General features: G+C 47.3%; 1 protein-coding gene across 1 annotated transcript; it reads right to left on the bottom strand.

Moving 5' to 3' along the window:
- Nucleotides 1-1599: 1599 nt before the first annotated feature.
- On the bottom strand, nt 1600-20700 carry Npc2 (NPC intracellular cholesterol transporter 2). Its single transcript, XM_028876700.2, has 4 exons — nt 20471-20700; nt 13737-13844; nt 6156-6328; nt 1600-2321 (listed from the first exon to the last, which is right to left on the bottom strand). The coding sequence occupies exons 1-4, from the start codon at nt 20550-20552 to the stop codon at nt 2235-2237; spliced, it is 450 nt and encodes a 149-aa protein (XP_028732533.1). The 5' UTR covers nt 20553-20700; the 3' UTR covers nt 1600-2234.
- Nucleotides 20701-20703: the final 3 nt, after the last annotated feature.

Here is a 20703-nt window from a genome sequence, read left to right on the forward strand (position 1 = left end):
TGAAATTTGGGGTTGGGAGCTGTTAGCTTCTATGGAGCTAAAAAGGCAAGAATATTTTGGGAACAGGGAGTCAGCAAACACAGAACTATATTTCTCTTTCCCCTGGCCCCTCAGCAAGCTCTCCCCCTAACCCCCCCATTCCCCCCCAAAGAGGATAGCTTTATTTTTCTGAGGACACATTACCACCCATCAGACTGAACCTCCCGATTTTCCTATTTCAGGACCAAAATCAGGCTAGCACAGAGGCTCACATGGACAGAGTACATGCCCTTACTCATGGCAGTGTTCCCATGTCTCGTTTCACTTCATACCCACTGCACTAGCACTGACCCTGGCCAATGAATGAGGAAAATCAGACTGAAGCACAGAGAGATGAAATCACTCAAGCTCACATCCATAGCTCATTAATCGGCAGAGCCAAAACTTAACTACAGGCAGTTGGAAGTAATGACCTCAGCAGGTAGCTGCTTTTGGGGTTCACATGATTCTGACTCACATAGCAGCTACACGGGAAGCCAGGGTGGGTGGGCTCAGTGTGAAAGGATACACAAAAGACATCAGTACAGTGGGTGAATTGCTTGCCGTCAGTAACTTCATTACTGACCCATTGCTGCCCCCTGGTGGCTTGCCTGGGAAACTCACAGGCGAGGAAAGTCGAGGACCTAGCGCTGTTGGGATTTTATGCATGGGGGTGCACACCTGCATCCCAGCACTTAGGAGGCAGAAGCAGGGAGATCAGAAAGTCAGGGTTCTCTGATACATCGCAAGTTCAAGGCCAGCCTGAGCTACACCAGACTTTGTCTCAAAAATTAAAAGAGTACATGGATTCCATACAGCAAACTGAGACCCACGACCAGACTGGTCACTTCAAGATTTACTCAATGAACTATTACCTGCTATGATGTTTCTTCTCTATCTCTGCGATTGGGTCTCATTTAGCCCAGGCTGGCCTTGAACTCATTATGTAGATGGGGTTGGTCTCAAAACCTGCAGCAATCCTCCTGCCTCTGCCTTTTCGTGCTGAGATTATGGGTATGAACCACCACGCCTGGATTTTTTTCTGAGGGGGGGAGGTGGGGGTAGGGGTGGGATGAGGGGTCAAGTACACAGTTCAGGCTTGTCTGGAGCTTATGACCCTCCTGCCTTGTGTGGGCTAGGCCTGTTTCTTTATTTGAACAGGATCTCAGTATGCTGCTCAGACTGGCTTGAAACTCACAACCCTCCTGCCTCCATTTCTAGGCTTCCCTATTAGGGCAGACAGTGTCCCCGTCACCACGCCCCTCCGCTCCTCTTCAGGCATTGCTATTCGCTAGGGGGAGTTTGCCGCTTAAAGCGTGCTTAGTGGTGCAGGATTGTGTGCAGTGGAGCAGAACAAGGTCACTTTCTATGGATAAGGTCTTGCTGGGGAGAGAGGGAATGAGGAAAAGGGCGGTTTCCACTGGCTGCCTACCTGCTGTGGACCTGTCTGGAAGAAGCCGGCGACCACAGCCTGAACACAAATCCAAGAACGGCAAGTTAGTATTTGTCGGAAGGCTCAATCTCCGGTGCAGAGAGAGGGTGCAAGTTAATACCGTTTAAAAACCAAGACAAACCAAGCCGCTGCAACCAAGCGTCATCTTTAATGAAGATTTCTAAAGAACAAGAACCAAGAGCTGACCACAGAGAAGCAGCTAATCAGAGCTCAGTTTCTGCTGCAGAACACCTCTCGGCCAGTGTGTGGACACTGGAGAGTTTGGCCACTATTGCTGAAGCGTCGGGGCTGAGGGCACTATGGAGACTCAGTAGACGGACTGGCCAGGTGCACGGGACTCAGGAGGCACTTAAGAGAGCAGGAACCTGTAGAGGTCATACCCCCAGCTAGAGGGGAGTCTCTTGGAGGCCATCCTTCACAGTGGATCCATAGCCCTGGTCAAGTCATCTGACATCCCTAAGCCACCTCCTCCCGTCCCTACCGACTTTGATCCAACAGCAAACAGCCATGGAGACTACTCTACGCTACTCCAGTCTGCCTCTCCCTCCTGCGGCCTCAACAAAGGCAATCGGGGGGGCAAGAGCTTGAGCTCTCAAGAGTAGGGTCGCAGATACGTTTTTGGAGGTCGAGAGGCATCAAACAGCAGTCTTGGAATTCTGTTCATCTTCCGCACGGGTTCAATTTCAGGTCTGATTTCTCTTCTGTGTCTTCCCCTCCCTGCAGCCACGGCCCTCACCCCCACAGACTCGGGGTGTCACAGAGTTTAGCCTGTGATCGCCACCGGGATCTCCCAGCAGAAGAGCTTTTGCTTTTTGTCATCCTGAAGTTCCCATTTCACCACGAGCTTTATCTGGAACAAGAAAAGGAAGTGGGAAAAATGAAACCGGGACCCGATTTATCACCGTCAATCCGAATTCTTTCTTTTTAAGTCATATCATCATGAAGCCCGATTAGGATATGGCCACTATCTGTGGCCTTAACTCTGAAGAGTGAACCAAGTTATACCAATGATGTCATCCAACTTAGTCCAGTTTGTCAATGTAATTTTTCAAGTGTAATATTTCTTCCCTCTCTCCTCTTCTTTTCTGTTTAAATTATTCTTCTAGATTTTGTTTTATGTGTATGAACGTTTGCCGGAATGTATGTATGTACATTACTTGTATTCCTGGTACTGGAATCACATATGGTTGTGAGCTGCCCTCTTGGTGATAGGAATTGAACCCGGGTCCTCTGCAGGAGCAGCTAGTGCTCTTAACCACTGAGCCATCTCTCTAGCTCCTCCTTTAAGTTTTCTTTTTCTCTTTTTAATAAAAATAATTTGTTTATTTTTAATATTATGTGCACTGGTGTTTTGCCTGCATGTATGTCTGTGTGAAGGTGTTGGATGCCCTGGAACTGGAACTGTTACAGACAGGTGTGAGCTGCCGTGTGGGTGCTGGGAATTGAACTTGTGCTTTACACCACTGAGCCATCTCTTCAGCCCCCTTCTTTTTCTTTTTCTTTTTTTTAAAGATATAGTCTTCATAGCTAACCCAGATTAGCTTTGAACTTACTATGTAGTGTGGCCCTAAATTTGTAGTAATCCCCCGACTTCAGCCCCCTGAATCCTGGGATTTTAGGTGGACCACCAGACCTGGTTATCAAATGTAGTTCTAAAACTCTTCTCTTCTTTCCTTTTTTCTTCCCGCCCTCCATTTGTTGAAACAGAGTTTTTGTTACACAGCTTTAGCTGACTAGGACTTGCTCTGTAGCTCAGGCTGGCCTCAAACTTCTGGCCCTCCTGTTTCTGCCTCCTGAGCGCTGAGGTTACAAGTGTGCACTACTGACTTCCCTCCGAGACCACAGGCATGTAAACAGAGCCTTCAAAAATAACAGTTTTACATTTAAGCCAGATGGTGGTGGCGGTGGTGATGTACGCCTTTAAATCTCAGCACTCAGGAGGCAGAGGCAGGCGGATCTTTGTGAGTTCAAGGCCAGCCTGGTCTACCAAGTGAGTTCCAGGAAAGGCGCAAAGCTACACAAAGAAACCCTGTCTTGAGAAAAAAAAAAAAAAAAAAAAAAAAAAAAGCAAACAACAACAACAACAAAACTTAAATAGCTTCTCACTTATTTTTCAAACTTCTATAGGCTTTTCCCCTTGAACGGTGAAAACAGAAAATAAAAGCCCTTAGATTCTTCAGTGTAAACAGACTTTCTTGTTAGCTAGAAATAAAAATGCCAAAGCACAAAGGATGGTCCAAAGCAGTGGTTCTCAGCCTGTGGGCTGTGACCTTTGGGGTGGAGGGTCAAGCGACCCTTTCACAGGGGTCATCTATGACCATGGGAAAACAGATATTTACGTTGTGATAGCAAAATTCAAGTTATGAAGTAGCAATGAAAATAATTTTATGGTTGGGGGTCACCACAACATGAGGAACTGTATTAAAAGGGTTGCAGCCTTAGGAAGGTGAGAACCACTGGTCCAAAGGCATGTGTACCTGGATAATTTAAAGGACAACCACTGTGTGTAGCATCAGAGTTTAAGTTAACTTCCTTGAACTGCCCTCCCCACCCCCACCCCATTGGCCTCACCCCTCCCAGATGGGCCTGGAACTCACTGTATAGCCCAGGTTGTTTTGAACACACGTCAACGCTGCCTCAGCTTTTCAACTGCCTGGAGTACACAAGAGCAGGCACAGCTCTTATCCTAAGCTGATTGTGGATTCTAGATCTCATCTGAGATCTCGACTGTGACTCGCTCCATTCCAACCATGAGCTGTGGGGTTGTGACCGTTCCTGAGACAGTCTCACTTCTGCATCCCAGGCAGCCTGGAACTCGGGAACTCACTAGATGTCTAGGCTGGCCTTCAACCCATAGCAATCCTCCTGCCTAAGCCTTCTAAGTGTTGAGCCATTGTTCATTCTAATTTTGTAATTTTTTTAAAGACAGGTCTCGCTATGTAACCCTGGCTGGCCTTGAACTCAGAGATCCCCCTGTCTCGGCCTGCTGAGTGCTGGGATCAAAGGTGTGCACCAACACACCTTTTTTTTCTTAAAGGTTTAACAAGCCACAAGGACCAGTAGTGAGTTTTGTCTGATAGTACTTGAGCACCACGTGCATGCAGTGCCCTAGGAGACCAGAAGAGGGCGCTGGCACCCCCAGAACTGGAGCCATGAGCCGAGTCATCCAGCCCCTGGGAAAGAACTTGGGTACTTAGAAGAGCAGCAAGTACTCCTAACTGCTGAGAGATCTCTCTGGCCACCCACTTCTAATTCTAATAAAGTAGTTCTTTATTTAAGGGGAAAAAGCACTTGATTTACTTCCTCCATCTTTATCTCGATTCCTCTCTAACGGTGACTACTTCCGCGTGCAGACATTCTGCCTGTCATTAGGTTCTACCACTGTTTGTCACTGCAACTGTCTTGACTTTGTTTCCAGAACTTGTATACGCTGCTGTTTAACTTGGTGTGTAAACTAACAGCTTGAGCTGTTTGTCAAACTAAATGCAGAGTACCTACTATGGGTCGAGCTCTGACAGATACTCGGCACGCTAACTGAGATTGTGAACTAGCTAGCCATCTACAAATCTTTACCGTCTCCAACAACCCTTAAACCAGTGGTTCTCACCTTCCTAACGCTGTGACCCTTTAACACAGTTCCTCATGTCGTGGTGACCCCCCAGCCATAAAATTATTTTCATTGCTACTTCATAACTGTAATTTTGCTACTGTTGTGAATTGTAATGTAAATGCTGTGTTTTCCAATGGTCTTGGGCGACCCCTGTGAATGGGCTGTTTAACCCCAAAGGGGTCACGACCCTTATATTGAGAACCACTGCCTAAACATAGACTGCTGGTAGTTTTCTTAGAATGTCTGTTACTTGTTACCCTTTTCTAGAAAAGATCGCACCTGGATTCTACTTGGCTTCCTTAAAAAACAAAAACAAAAACAAAACTCCTGCTCAGATGGGTGACACATGCCTATAGTTCCAGCCCTTGGGAGGCAGGAGGATTGCCTGTTTGTCTCAACACAAACAATTCCAGAACAAAACCATAAAGTAGCTCTTTATTTATGGGAAAAGAGCAATTGCTTTCCGTAGTCCATTTTTCTCATGATTCCTACCTGAGGGCACCACCCCAGCACTGCCTGTGGAACAGGAAGTAGGTATAGAGCAAGGCTGTGGGCGGAGGGAACATCACTCCAAGGAGATGCCACTGTGGCCCTAAGGGTTCCCGCTCTTTTGTCAAGAGCATGGAGAAACCAGGACCCTGAAGACGCCGTCAAGAAAACTTAGACCTTTTACTATTTGCTAGCTGGCTAAAATTGTTTAACCCTGCGCAGGCTTTGGACTTAGGAGCCCTGCCTCTAAATCTAAGCACCAGGACTTCTTGGTAAAGCAGACTTGGACTCTGTCTGTAGTACTAACATCAGAGGCTTACAATTCTTCACTTACAAGCCAGAAACAATAACACCACTCCACAGGGAGCTCCTGGGGATCCGGTCTATAAAAAGGGCATCCCTGGGTCCCTCAGGCCTTTTCAGCTTCACCAGGAATGACAGGCCCTTTGCCCCAGTTCCTGCTTCTTACTCCGACTCCGAGGCCCCCCCCCCCCCCCCCCCCCCCCCCCCCCCCCCCCCCCCCCCCCCCCCCCCCCCACGTCTGACCCAGCCCCGGGGCCTCCGGTTTGATCAAGGGTCACTCACAGAGGGGTATTCACTCTTCACTGGCAGTTTATTCAGGTAGTTGTAGACCTTGTCTTTCTGGATGGGGCAGCTGATCCCACACTTACAGCCGTCAGGCTCAGGAATGGGGAAGAAGACTGGGAGCCCCGCCAGGATGCCGTACACCGAGGCGGAGCTGTTCTCAGACTGAGTGCCTAGGAAGACGACAGAGAGCAAGAGCGGTGAAGGATCGTGTATCTGCAAATTCTAAGTCAAGCCATCAAATATTCTCAAGTGCTGGATGGCTACTGCAGCAGATGAGAGTCTCTTCCTTCTGGTGTCTCCATCTTCATGGGTCACCTGCAGCACCTGGCCCTGGTGCACAGGGGGGAAGGAGCGTGCTCCCCATCAAGGGAATCAGGCTACCCGGACAAATAACCTTACCTACCAGGACCACTGACTTCTGTCGGTGTGCACTGTGTGTTTTAAATGTCACAGGCTAGCTCGGCAGTGACAGGTAATCCTTTAGATACTGTGTAAGATTAAAAGAGCCCGTCATTTCTTGGTCCCCTCTAGCTTCTACACTGAAGATAAGCAGGAGGGATAAAATTGTTATCAGATCAGGGCAATGAGTTATTACAGTTCTCAGGCAGGAGTGAAGAGACTCTAAAGAGGCCACTGTGCTCATCCCTCCGACTATCAGGAATTGGAACTCCCCCTGGAATCCTTCCCGCAAAAGAAGGAATTCGCCATGCAAGGTCACAGGGTTCTGATAACTTGGAGACAGGCCAGGAGCTGAGCTAATGATGTACGACACCTTGACCAGGAATGCGCACCTCTTGCCTTCTATCTGAACCTAACCCACCTCGACAGCACCAGTAACCGCGAAGGGCTCACTCAGCCTCTTGATTAGTTCCTCTTCCCAGCGTGACCACACTCAGTAAGTTCCCTTTCTCTGTATTTCACTCGTACCTGTCTTTTTAATTAGAATACCAAGGACGAGGCTGGGCCTCCCCTGTCAGGCTGCCAGGGCCCAGATCTGTACCCCAAAACCTCCAGTAATGTTATACGCTGTTGTAGCACTTTGGAGATCCAGGGTACTGGCTGTATTTCATTCTTTTAATTTTTAAATAGCCATTTTTAAAAAAGCCTAAAATCCATGTAGTTAGTGGAGGAAGGGTGTGGACATGTCACAGCATAGGTGTAGAGGTCAGAGGACAACTCTCAGGAGTCAGCTTTCCCCTTCCACTGTGTGGATTCTGGGGTTCAACTCCAGGCTGAGGCTTGGCAACAGGCACCTTTAGCTGCTAAGTCATCTCATGAGCTCGTAATTTTATTTTTTTTAATTTATTTTTATTTTCATGTGCATTGGTTTTGCCTGCATTAACATCTAAATGAAGACACCAGATCCCTGGAATTGGAGTTATAGACAGTTGTGAGCTGCCATGTGGGTGCTGGGAATTGAACCCGGGTCCTCTGGAAGAGCAGCCAGTGCTTTTAATCGCTGAGCCATCTCTCCAGCCCCTTAATTTTATTTTTTTAAAAAGCATTTAGTCAGCATCTTGATCAGACTATTACTTTTCATGATCAACAAAACAGTTGAAGAAAAGTGTACATTAAAAACCCTCCACAAGGGCAGAGGGGACTGGAGAGTAAGTCTGTCAGGTAAGAACACTAGATACTCTTCTGGACGACCCAGGTTCGATTCTCAGCACCTACATGGTAGCTTACCACCATCCATAACTCCAACTCTAGGGGATCCAACACATGCTCCTGACTTCGGTGAGCACCAGACTTGCACATGCGTACATACATACATGCTGCAGAAACCTTATATGCATAAATCTAAAAGTAAAAACTAAAAAAACCAAAGACAAAACAACAATTATAAAACAACAAACAAACAAAAACAAAAACAAACAAACAAACAAAAGCCCACAAAGTCCCATCACAGGAACACTTCCCACAGAACAGAAATGAAAATGACCTGTTCCACAATTAGTCACAGACACGGCCCAGACACACGAGAAATGTCTACAGCTTGTCTTCTCGGGCGCGGGCCCTGCCTGCCACTGCACCTGCTGAGTTCCTACCTGTTGTACCTGTGGCTCCCCATCACTCCCACGGCTCTCCCCTCCTGCTAAGCTTTGTTTCCCGGCAGTAACTAGAACCTTCTGCCACAGATCGCTACTGTGGAACCGGCATCGCCAGCTTGGTTTTGTGGTTTAGCTAAGTACATTTACCACTACAGGAGCCAGCGCTGCGGCCTCCCAGGTCTCCTCCCGTCATAGATCCCCCATCTGAAGACAGATTGTGGGAACTGCCAAAATCACAACGTCCACCACCGCCAAAGTGGCTTCCATTCTTACCAAATCCATCAGAGCTCTCCCCTGCCATCACATATACCGCCACCACTGGAGCCACCGTGGCCACTGAAGTTTCCTCCATACCTAAAACTGTCATCGCCACTAACACCACCTCACGACCACACCGGAAGTCCCCAGAACTGCCTGCCTTCTTCGGCTGGATGAAGCGCCAGCCACTTCTTGCTCCCACAGGGTTTTTCCTACTTCACAGCTGTGGGTGTTCACAGGATGGGGTTCTGAATGGCCGTCTTATCCAGTCACGGTTGTTAAAGGTGACAAAACAAAGCCCCTCTTTTCCCCCTTGCCTGTCATGATGTCACTCACTGCAGCCTCGGAGGGGATGCTCGGCGGTGTCTTCTTCGGCATCAACGAAGATCTTTCTCACGGGTGGGTGGGACCTGGTCTTTCAGGATACTCTCCTCTCACAGCTCTTTGGTTCCACACACTTTCTGTGGTCCTGCAGTCATGGCCGTACCGACCTCCTCCACCACGGTGTAGTGGTGACTACAGAGACCTAGAGTGCTTGGTGTTTGGCCCGTGTTCTCTATTGCTCAAGATGGCCCCTCAGACGCTCATCAATTGAACCGAAACTCAGAACTAGGAAACAGAGCTTCTGCAGCGGTTGGGGCTCCTTAGCAAACTTTTACTTTTTAAAAATTTTTTTTAAAATTTTTAAGATAGGGTTTCTTTACATAGCTCTGGTTATCCTGGAACTCACTATGTAGAGGAGGCTGGCCTCTGTAGATTCTCTTGCCTCTGCCTCCTGAGTGCTGGGATTAAAGCCTGTGCATCGTTAAAGCCGGCTAAGAGACCCTTTCTAAGACATGCTGTCAGAGAAAGGACAGCCTCCAGCCATGCTTCCTCAGCTCTTGTATAATATTAGAGGGACCAGCTTAATATTACACATCCCAGGGGCTCAGGAGAGAGAGCTACTAACGGCGAGGACTATTTTCGGGAAATCAGAATCTCAGCACATGGAGATTCACCATCTGTCTCTAGCTTTACAGTTATATACCCAAACAATCACAATCCTCCCCTCCACCCAGGTCACCCGGCCTGAATTCCTGTGTGGTCATAAAGGCAGGTAAGAGTTTCCTCAGGCAGTGATTGTCAGGCTTCCAGGGTCAAAAGGAGGGGTGATAAGAATCATATAGAGGGGCAGTAATTATTAATTATCATTTGCAACCCAAAGGGGAAGTGACTAATGAATTAACTAAAGGCTAAATTTGGGTAATACCTAAGAAGAGGGAATCTTATGTGCTCCACTATAGTCTTAAACATGATTGATAGAAAATGTTAAGAATCTATAAGTTGCTAGGTCAATGGGAGAAAATAAAACTGTCTTCTTTTTTTCCTGTGGCTCCTATCTGTCCAAGCTATCTGCCGTTTTTCTGCAGGGTGGGGGAAAGTGTGCTCAGTCACTAGGCAACCTGTGTACAGCTAGATGCCTCTGGTGATAGTTAAAGGGAGATCTGGAACTAGAGGGAAGTTTTGGGAAAGGAGGAAATAAAGCTTAATTGGCACATCTGTCAGGCCTTCTCAAACAGGTAGCCCGGATGCTTAAGTCTGTTCTTAGAGAGTACAGAGATATCTCTGATAAGGTACTTTCCTCCATCTGGGGATGGACCTGGCCGGATGCTGCCAATGATGATAATTACAGGGAAGCTTGAACTGGGGTTCTGGCTGTGCATAGCTGTCAGTGCAGGAAGTTATCTAAATATTCCTAGAAGTGGTTAGGTAAGGAGTTAGAGTTCTATAAAGTTAGTAAGGCTGTAAGAAAGGAGGGTTTGAGGTAAATTGTGTAAAGCTATTACTTAATGTCCACCTGACCTAGGCGGAGTCTCCTTGTGGAATTTACCTTAAGTCAGGAGACCTGCATGTGGACTGTTATTATTGCTAGTCCTTGAAAGTGGCCAAGGGTGATATCTGATTCCAGAGAAAGCCTTTCCTGAGGCTGTTCTCCAAATACCTGGAATGTGTATGTCCAGAGAGTGATCAGTCCACACTGTTAGCACTTCTTAGGGAAAAGTCAATTGGAAAAACTATGAAGGCACACATGATTTTCAGAATGTCTTCAGATTAACAGAAGACAGCTGATATATATATATAACAAGCCAAGTAACACCAAAAGCTCCTTGGACTTTGGCTTCCTCTGGAGGAGTCCCTTGATCCCTCCAGGTAGTGACTTGGCCATCACCAGCTGAGTTCTTATGATAGATTCCTGTGGCCCGCAGCACTCAGACTCAACAGAAAGCGGTCCTAAAACCTTTTGTGTAAAAACATGTGCGAGTGTTTGTGTGTGAACACACGCCTGAGGTTGCCTCAAGATGCTGTGTGCCTTGTTTTTTGAGACTTTCTTCTTACTGGCCCAGAACTTACCGATTTGGCCAGGTTGGCTGCCAGTGAGCCTCGGGGATCTACCTGTTTCCATCTTCCCATTGTGGGGCTGTGAGCCTGTTGCCAGGACAACCATTCCTGGCATTTTACATGACTTCTGAAGATCCATCTGAGGTCTGTGTGTTTGTATGGCAAGCATGCTACTGACTGAGCCATCTCCCCAGCCCTCAATTAAAAAAAAAAAATTTAAGTAGGGCACGGTGGCTCCTGCCTTTAATCCCAGCGCTAGGGAGGAAGAAGCAGGGGTATCTCTGTTAGTTTAAGGCTGGCCTGGTCTACATAGTGAGTTCTAGGCCAATGAAGGCTACATGTCAGACCCTGCCTTTGAAAAAAAGAAAAAAAAATTTTTTTTTTTTTTTTTTTTTTTTTTTTTTTTTTTTTGTTTTTCAAGACAGGGTTTCTCTGTGTAGCCCTGGCTATCCTTGAACTCACTCTACAGACCAGGCTGGCCTCGAACTCACAGAAAGGATATTGCTATTTAGTCCAGGCCAGCTTTGAATTCTCTTGCTTCTTCCTCTATAGTGTTGTGACTATAGGCATCAACTACTACACGTGGCTGTTTCATTCTTTCTGTGTGGGGTGGACACGGCTTTCACTTACAAGGCTGTGTGTGTGTGTGTGTGTGTGTGTGTGTGTATGTTGGACACCGGCTTTCGATTACAATGCTGTGTGTATCCACAGGTGCATACGCAGGAGACCAGAGGAGGACACCCTGACTTCTGCCCTCTTACTCTCACTTCTCAAAGGAGTGAGTACTCTGAGATAAAGTCTCTCACTGTGCTGGCTGGTCTTGTGTCAACTTGACACACAAACTAGAGTCATCTGAAAGGGGGGAACCTCAGTTGAGAACATGTCTCCATAAGATCTAGCTGTAGGGCATTTCTTAGTGATTGATGGCAGAGCGCCCAGCCCACTGTGGGTGGTGCCATCCCTGGGCTGGTGGTCCTGGGTTCTGTAAGAAAGTAGGCTAAACAAGCCAGTAAGCAGCATCCCTCCAGGGCCTCTGCATCAGCGCCTGCCTCCAGGTTCCTGCCCTGTTTGAGTTCCTGTCCTGACTTCCTTCACTGATGGAAGTGTAAGCTGAGTTAACCCTTTCCACCCCAACTTGCTTCTTGGTCACAGTGTTTCCTTTCAGCAAAAGAAACCCTAAGACACTCACTAAACTGGAGCTAGGCTGGTGGCCAGCAAGGGCCCCCACTCCCCGCCATCCTCCAGCCTCTGTGGACTCACAGCACTGGACTTACAGGCATGTGTGTGGCCACACCCAGCGTTTTATGTGGGTGCTGGGATCTGAACTCAGGTCCTCAAGTTTGTGCAATAAGTGCTCTTACCCAACTGAGCCATCTCCCCGCCTTCTATTTTTTTTTTTTTTTTTTTTCAACAAACAAGCAGAGGGGAAGGGAGGATTAAGAAAGCAAGCAGAGAGCTCATTCTCTGAGCTTTGAAGCAAGCAGTGCTGAGGACTCTGGGTTCTGGGTAGTTCATGGAAGAGGAGACAAAGGAAGCGTTGAAGACAGCTGCTCTGTCCAGGAGAAGCATTTCACACTTGTCTAGATTCGTTACACTTTTTAAAATTTTCTTTTCATTTAGGCTTATGTGTGTGTACGCGCACAGATGTGTGGGTGCCTGTGCAAGCCCGAGGAGGGGCACTGGATGGCCTGGAGCTGGAGTTCCAGGCGGTTGTGAGCTGCCACGTGGGTACTGGGAATCCAACTTAGGTCTTCAAGAGCAGCAAGCTCTCTTAACTCCTGAGCCATCTCTATCTGGTGCATAACCTCTGCCTTTAAAGTGTGTGTATATGCGTGTGTGTGTGCGTGCGTGTGTGTAGTATGGAACAATGCACTTGTAGGAATTAGTTTTCTCCTTTGACCGTGTGGTTCTAGGGACTGAACTGAAGTATCCAGCCTGGTGACAAGTGCATACCCAGGGAGCCATTTCACACACACCCTTTCTTCTCTTGGAGATAAGGCAGCAGTTCTCAACCTGTGGGTCTCAACCCCTTTTGTGGGTCAAACAACCCTTTCACAGGGGTTACATATCAGACATCCTGGATATCAGCTATTACAGTTCATAACAGCAGCAAAATTACTGTTATGAAGCAGCAACAAAAATGATTTTAAGGTAGTGGTGGGGTCACCACGACATGAGGAAGTGTATTAAAGGGCCGCAGCATTAGGAAGGTTGAGAACCACTGAGATGAGGTCTCTCCCTGTGGCCGTGGCTAGCCTGGAATTTCCTATAATGTGAGGCCGCTCCCGGGCTCGTGATTCTTCCCCTGCAGCCTGGCTTGAAGGAACATGATGCAGAATGTTAGCATTGGTGTCTGTCCTTTCTCCACCTCTCGCTGTCTCGGTCAGGTCTCCAGGGCTTCACTGGAGACAGTAGGAGCCCAGGATGAGAAAGGGGGTCTCAGGACCCAGCTGTGACCCTGGGGGTTTCCTGCTGGAGACAGCAGACTGCTACCCTGGCTTCAGAGAGGCACACACACAGTTCTGACTCACAGCTGAAGTCGGCACGGCTCCCGGCTTTTACGACATCCTTTTTATACGTTGTGAAACTACTCCAGGTTTTTTTTTTCCCCTCCCTACTTCTAGCCAGAACTGTAAGTTAAATATGCTTCCTTTTATCAATCCAGTCCTCCCGGTTTCCTTTCAGAATGGGACGAGTAATGGAGAGTTACGGACCCAGATTCTGTCCTGTCCAGCAAACAGTGAATTCTAGCTTTGTGCAAGTCAGAGAGGAGGCTGACACATTCTTGACAGCCAAGCCATGGTCCCCTACATTCCTATGCTCATTCCAACGCTCCCATTTCTATTATGGTTCGGCATGAATTGGAGGTAAAGTCACCACATTTACTCACCGCTAATGAAGGTGACATTGACGCTGTAGGACTGGCCTTTGTGGAGCTCACAGGGCTGGCTGGGACACGGACTCACATTCACCTCCTTTACAACTCCCACCGTAGAGCCTGCCAAAAAAGAAAAGTGAATTTGAACAGGAGGAAAATACATCACTGAGGCTGACGGTGCCTCATGGGGAAGTGCGGTCCTCTCTCGGGGTCCTTGATTTTCTTCTGACTGGCAAGAATTTGGGCTGGGGAGAAGGCTCAAAAGGAAAATGAAGCACTTGCTGCACAGTGTGAGGGCCTGAGTTCGAACCCTCAGAACCTACGTAAAGTTGGGTATGGTCGTGTGCATTTGCAATCCCAGTGTTCTTATAGAGGCATGGAGGTAGAGAAAGGTAGAGAGCCCTTTCCAGCCAGCTAGCCTGTGGGATGCAGCCAGCAGAGGGGCGAAGAAACCCTATTTCAAACAAGGCAGAAGGCAAGGACCCACATCTGAGACTTCTTCTCATCTCTACATGTGCATGTACATCATGCACGCACCTCTCTCTCTTACACACACACACACACACACACACACACACACACACACACACACACACTCACACACAAAATGATGCAAAAGTTGAGAATCTTGGTATTGCTAAAATCAATCCTATAAACTGAATGAAAAGCTAGTTGATTTCTTAGCAAAGAGAATACTAATTTATCTAATTAAGAAATATAGTGAGTCCGTGTTCACACAACACTGTATTAAAAAAAGTCAGGCATGGTGGCCCACACTTTCAATCCCAGCACTTGGGAGGCAGAAGCAGGTGGATCTCTCTGAGTTCCAGGACAGCCAGGGCTACACAGAGAAACCCTGTCTCAATAAATAAATAAATAAATAAATAAATAAATAAATAAATAAATAAATGCAAACAACAAACAAACAAAAATCTAAGGTTCCTAGATTCTTGTCTTGCTTTTTCCCTTTCTCCCCCCACCCCTTTTTTTGTGGGGGTACTTGGGGACCAAACTCAGGGATCTTCATATCTTGTCTTAAATTCCTTTTTTTTTTAAAATAAAAAAGAATTCATTTATTGTATATGTATGTGTACATGCATATGTGCCACAATGCATGTGTGAAGGTCAGGGGCAGACACTTAATCTCAGCACTTGGGAGGCAGGGGCAGGCAGATCTCTAAGCGTGAGGCCAGCCTGGTCTACAGACTGAGTTCTAGGACAGTCAAGGCTACAAGAAGAAACCCTGTCTCAAAAAAACCAAAAACCAAAAAAAAAAAAAAAAAAAAAAAAAAAAGAAAAAAAGAAAGAAAGAAAGAAAGAAAGAAAGAAAGAAAGAAAGAAAGAGTTGTGTTAGTGGTCTGGGTTAGTTAGCCAAACTTGGTTTTTTAAATCAGTGGTACCTAAAACCCACTGTCTTATGAGTGAGTGGCTTATAGAATTTAAGAGGAACCACCATCTCAGTCCTCAACAGAGGAATGGTCCTGAAAAGAGGAAACAGTTCCCTCAAGAGTGGGAGGACCGTCCCTTAAAGCTGAAGTTCTCCATAGTACTTCTGCTTTCCTGTTGGTCACGTTCTCCAGGGCAGGATCTAGGAGGCTCACTCATAGTCATAAAGTACTCTGGCTCTAACAGGCAGGATCTCCAATCCTAACTAAGTCTTTAAACTTTGACTTTTCCCAGAAGCAAGCAGAGGAGGAGGAAGCCAGAGGTCAAGACCCTTACAGCTTCAAACACACGCAGGGCCCGGCTGGGACCAGGTTGGTGATCAGTACATGCAGCACTTGGACAGCTAAGGCGGGAGAGAAAGTTTGAGGCCAGCCTTGCTTCAAACAAAGAAAGAAAAAACAAACTTAGGTCCCAAGCAGGGCTGATTCATCCAGTCAAGACGAAGCAAGACCAGCTACACCAACAGGTGCAGTAGCCCTTCTAGTAGAAGACAAGGTATGTGAAAGAGATAGTGCGCTATCAGACCACTCCAACAAGGGACCCCAGTGGCTTGGGCCAGGGGCGGTGTGACACGTTGGTACCAGCCAGAAGAGAGACCTGCTTCCCAGGAAGAGATTTCACAGTTCTGACAACTTGTCAGACCACCTTTGCAGGACAGACCTGAGCTGACTACCTTATTATTCATATCTCTTGCCCTCGATTTCAATATGAACCTCTTAAGAGTACCCCGAAGATTGAGGGGTGGTTCCTTTGTATGTTCTTTCCAACATGGCCACACTGAATAATCTCCTTTCTAGGCTTTTCAATGTTACTTGCTCTTTTCAAAGAAATTTTTTAAGATCTATTTATTTACTATTTATAGGCAAGGTTTATCTCTGTAGCTTTGGCTGTCGTGGAATGCACTTTGTAGACCAGGCTAGCCTCAAACTCAAGAGATCCGCCTGCCTCTGCCTCCTGAGGGCTGAGACTAAAGGCGTGCATCACCACTGCCTGGCTAAGTTTATTTATTTTTTTGTGTGTGAATGTGTTGCCTACACATTTGTATATATTATACATGGTACCCATGTAGGTCAGAAGAGGGCATTGGATCCCCTGGAACTGGAGTTATGGGTGGTTGTGAGTCACCAGGAGAGTGCTGGGAACTGAACCTGAATCCTCTGGAAGAGCAACCAAGTGCCCTAAACCACTGAGCCATACCGCAGGCTGCCTTTACTTGTCTCTTTAACTGGCATTTGAGATGTGTGGCCAAGCCTAGCTTGTCGGGGCGGCCAGGGCCCAGGCTTTTACCCTACACACTCTTCCTCTAACAGTACCAGTTACCAGTTACGAGTACTCCACCCTAGATTTCTTTTCCTCTCTAGTAAAATTACTTGGCTAAGGGCTACACAGATGCTGGAAATAATATACTTGTAAATACTACTACTTATGTTTAAAAAATAATGGTCAGAAAAGCCAAGGTAATTCAAGCCCCCGCCACTGGACAGCAGAACGGGAGAGAATGAGCAAACAATAGAGCCTGTGAAAGGCAGGGGGGTGGTACTTTTCAGCTACTGGAACCGAGGGGGCAGACTCAGGCCTGTCACCTGGGTTTGGAGTCTAAGGCCAACTTCTTACTGCGTAGCCTCAAGGCAAGTTACCCTGAAGGTAGTGAGCCAACATCTCCTCAGATCTGGAACAAGTCGTACCATTGAAATCATTGACTATAATCATCATTATTTCTGGATTCAGTCCAGGAACTGAAACAGCTGCTCCTGGGTGAGGAAGCGAGGCCTCCTCTGGCATGAAAGCTAAGCTTCTCACCTTTAATACACTTCACGGACAAAAGTAACGTTTACAGCCAACAGTATGGACTCTGGTCAAAAGTTGCGGCTACATGGCCTGCCATGTAGTTCCAGGTTAGCTTAGAACTGGTCACGGAGAACATGAAACGACAAAGTGAATGCGCTTGACTTCCTCTACCTGGGCTCGCCCTCAGCTTGGAAGGGTCCCTTGAAGTTCCCTCTACCATCAAACCCGATCGATGGGGGTCTGTAAGTGACACTTGGCAGTCCCTATCTCCCAGCTTGCTCGCACAGTGTCCACGCTCTTGGCGCCCTCTCACTGCGTCCCATGATTGGCGGTCAGGAAAAATAAAGTTGGACATCCGGTGCTCCTGTGGCCAGGCTTCAGTGTCCAGCTCTACCTGCTTCCTCAAAGTTGGGTTACGGGTGATCTCGCAGGATCAAAGGAAAGGATACTTACAGTTCTTTCATGCGGTTCCCCCTCCCCCGCCCCCCGACAAGAGGTTCCGGGACTTCAAACGTCAATAGAACAAACCCCTCAGTTCCCACTGCAAATATTGCATAAGTAAGTAGTTCACTAGCTTCCAGGTCTCACTTGAGTTAATTCCACCCCAGGAGAAGGTGGGCACAGAATGGAATGCAAATCTTTTCATTGGGGTGCTGAAATTTTTACCTTGTATTTCCTAATTTAAAATCTGTCATGGGAACTCCCTTTTCTTTTAATTTCTTTATATCTGGGTAAAAGTACTTGCTACCAAGGCTGACAACCTGAGTTCAGTTCCTGGAACCCACACAGAGGAAGAGGAGATACGATTCCTACACATTGTCTTCTGACCTTCACATGTATGAGGTGCATGTGTGGGTCCTCCTACACACATACACATAAATAAATAAAATATGAAAAACAAGTTCTTCCCAGAGGTATATACCTGCCTTTAAAAAAAAAAAAAAAGTAGGCATGGTGGTACATGACTTAGATCCCAGCATTTCTTTTGTTCTTTTTTGGTTTTCTCAAGACAGGGTTTCTCTGTGTAGTTTTGGTACCTGTCCTGGATCTCGCTCTGTAGACCAGGCTGGCCTCAAACTCACAGAGATCCACCTGGCTCTGCCTCTCGAGTGCTGGGATCAAAGGCGTGTGCCACCACTGCCCAGCTGATCCCAGCATTTCTTAATGTAGAGGCAGACAGGTCTTTGTGAGTTTAGGCTAATCTACAAAGCTGTCTCAAACAAACAAAAACCAACTGCAACATGGGCTGGTGAGATGGTTCAGGGGTTAAGAGCACTGACTGCTCTTCCAGAGGTCCTGAGTTAATTCCCAGTAACCACATGGAGGTACACAACCATCTATAGTGGGATCTGATGCCCTCTTCTGGAATAAAAATGTACAGATAGAGCACTCACATACATAAAACAAATAAATAAATTAAAAAAAAATACTGAAGGCCAAAATGACTGAAGGCCAATAGGTTAGAGACTTATCAATCAACCTCCTGGTTCGCTCTAGGATTTTAGACAAGTCAGTCTATGTGCTCTGGTTTCCTTCCTGTGAAACAGATGTTGAAGAATGAGTTAATAAAATTGATACAGTGCCTTCATCTGAGTGTTGGTCCTAAGGCTGACAAAGGGCAGGTGGGAGGGAATATCTCCGTGGATAAAGTGCTTGTCTTGCAAGCAGAAGACCCGAGTTCAATTTCCAGACAGAAAAATGCTGTGTCGCGGAGGCACACGCTTTTAATCCCAGCACTTGGGAAGCAGAGTCAGCCTGGTCTGCAGGACAAGTTCCAGGACAGCCAGAGCTACAGAGAAACCCTGTCTCCAACAAACAAACAGAAAAGCCACTCATGGCAGCTCACACATGGAGGACCACAGAGCTCCCTGTCTAGCCAATCTAGACTAATTGGTGAGCCGCAGGCCAGTGAGAGCCACCGGCTCAGAACAAGTGGGTGGCCATGTCTCTAAAGAAGCAGATGGTGTTCCTGATGACGATACCTGAGGGGTTGTACTCTGGCTGCCACATGCTTGGGTACACACGAACACACACATCTTAAAAATAGAATAAGAATGTAAGAAGTTTAACAGAGGGAAAACAGCCACTTTCAGCTGGCCTCCTACTTTAGTGGAATGGCATCTGTGAAGTCCGACCAGGCAGCGGTCCCTATTAATCAATAATTAGATTGATTAATCAATCAATCAGTTCCACACGCCCACCTTTGCTTTTGCCTGAACAGCAGGTTTGATGACATCTTAGAAATAAGTATGAATTCCCTCATCTACTTTTTCAGTAAGTATTTATTGAGTTGTTACTGAGTATTGCCTGGAGACTGACTAAAAGAAGCATACTTAACTTGGTTCCCCATTCAACTGTGTGACTTTAGGAAGGCTTACTTAACCTACCCCACCCCCCACAGCCTCTATTAGGGTTATCTGAACGTGTGCCTGTGCCTCTGAGTGCTGGCACCAGAGGCATTGGACTCCCTGGATTTGGAGATATAGGCAGTTCTGAGCCACACAATGTGGATGCTGGGAATTGAACTCTAGTCTTCTGGAACAGTAGGCACTCTTAACCATTGAGCCATCTCTCCAACCCGACCTAATAACTCTTTAATTCAATGATTCACCGTGATCTCCATGTTTCTTTCCCTCCTGCTCACGTATTTTACAAAATCAGTTTTTGTCTTTCACTTATCTCTATACCTTTCCACCTCTAATCGCCACCCCGTCCCCAATTGCTCCAGCAATTAATTGCATAGCCTTGACTGGATGAACTCGAGATTTCTACCCTCTGTTGTATTTTTTTTTTCAACAGAGTCCCGTGGCAGCGTTGGGAGGAAGTTAGGTGTCATATCACTCGAAATACGAGTTTTATGGGAGACAACAGATCAAGAATCACGAAATTCATTAGCCCAAATGAAACCCTACTTTGTACATGATGAGAACTGGTTTCTGTCTTGTCAGCAAGAGAAAGGGAGACAAAAAAAAAGCTTAGCTGGCCAAACTGGGCTACAATGTGAGACTGCCTTATACCGCCCCCCACCCCACCCCACACACCGAGTAATCTTCAAACGAACAAAGGGGAAAGGCAAGAGAAGATACACGGAGTAAATCAAAAGGAATACTCTGCCCATCCCCTCAATCTGGATGCAGACCTGCTGTCGACCCTATTGTTTTATGGTCCCACTACACTGCCCAGGCTAGCCATGAATTCGCAACCTTCCGGTCTTCCCGTCGAGTCCTGCGACTACATGCCGGCTTGATTGATGTCTACCCAACAAACTTCAGAGAACTTCAGCACAAGGTTCACCTTGGGAGTGTAGAGATTACCTCAAAACACGCGTTGCAAGGAGAATCAAAGTTGTGCGGGGAAGGGGGGGTGGAGGGGTTGTTAAGTTTCATCAAGGCTGGTGGTACCTTTGGACTCAACCCATCCCGTTCCACCCTGGGTCCGCGGCTGAGCTTCCACGTTCTACGAACCCGCCCCAATCCAGCCCCCGGGTCTCCTCGAGTGGGCTCAGGGCTCACCGCAGTCCTGGAAGCGCAGGGGCTCGGCCTGGATGGCACCGACGAGCGCCAGCAGCAGGATCGTGGCGGCCAGGAAACGCATCGTGGATAAGACGGCTCCGCAATCTAGGAAGGAAAACGCAGCTGGGGCAGTCACAAGATAAACTTGTCACGGCGGACCGAGGGAGGAGCCGGGTCAGGCCACTTGCGACCAGTAACCAGCGAAGGCCCGCCCGCGCCCCGCCCGGGCTCCA

This window comes from Peromyscus leucopus, chromosome 14 (assembly GCF_004664715.2).
Source record: "Peromyscus leucopus breed LL Stock chromosome 14, UCI_PerLeu_2.1, whole genome shotgun sequence".
NCBI classification, from domain to species: Eukaryota; Metazoa; Chordata; class Mammalia; order Rodentia; family Cricetidae; genus Peromyscus; species Peromyscus leucopus.

Bases quoted from the DNA above. Each gene is read 5' to 3' on its own strand.
- Npc2 (XM_028876700.2), bottom strand. From the start codon at position 20,552: ATGCGTTTCCTGGCCGCCACGATCCTGCTGCTGGCGCTCGTCGGTGCC. The intron at 6,329-13,736 runs GTGAGTAAATGT...TCGTCTTCCTAG, and splicing joins CAATGTCACCTTCATTAGCG to GCACTCAGTCTGAGAACAGC. The intron at 2,322-6,155 runs GTGAGTGACCCT...TTCTTGTTCCAG, and splicing joins TGAAGAGTGAATACCCCTCT to ATAAAGCTCGTGGTGAAATG.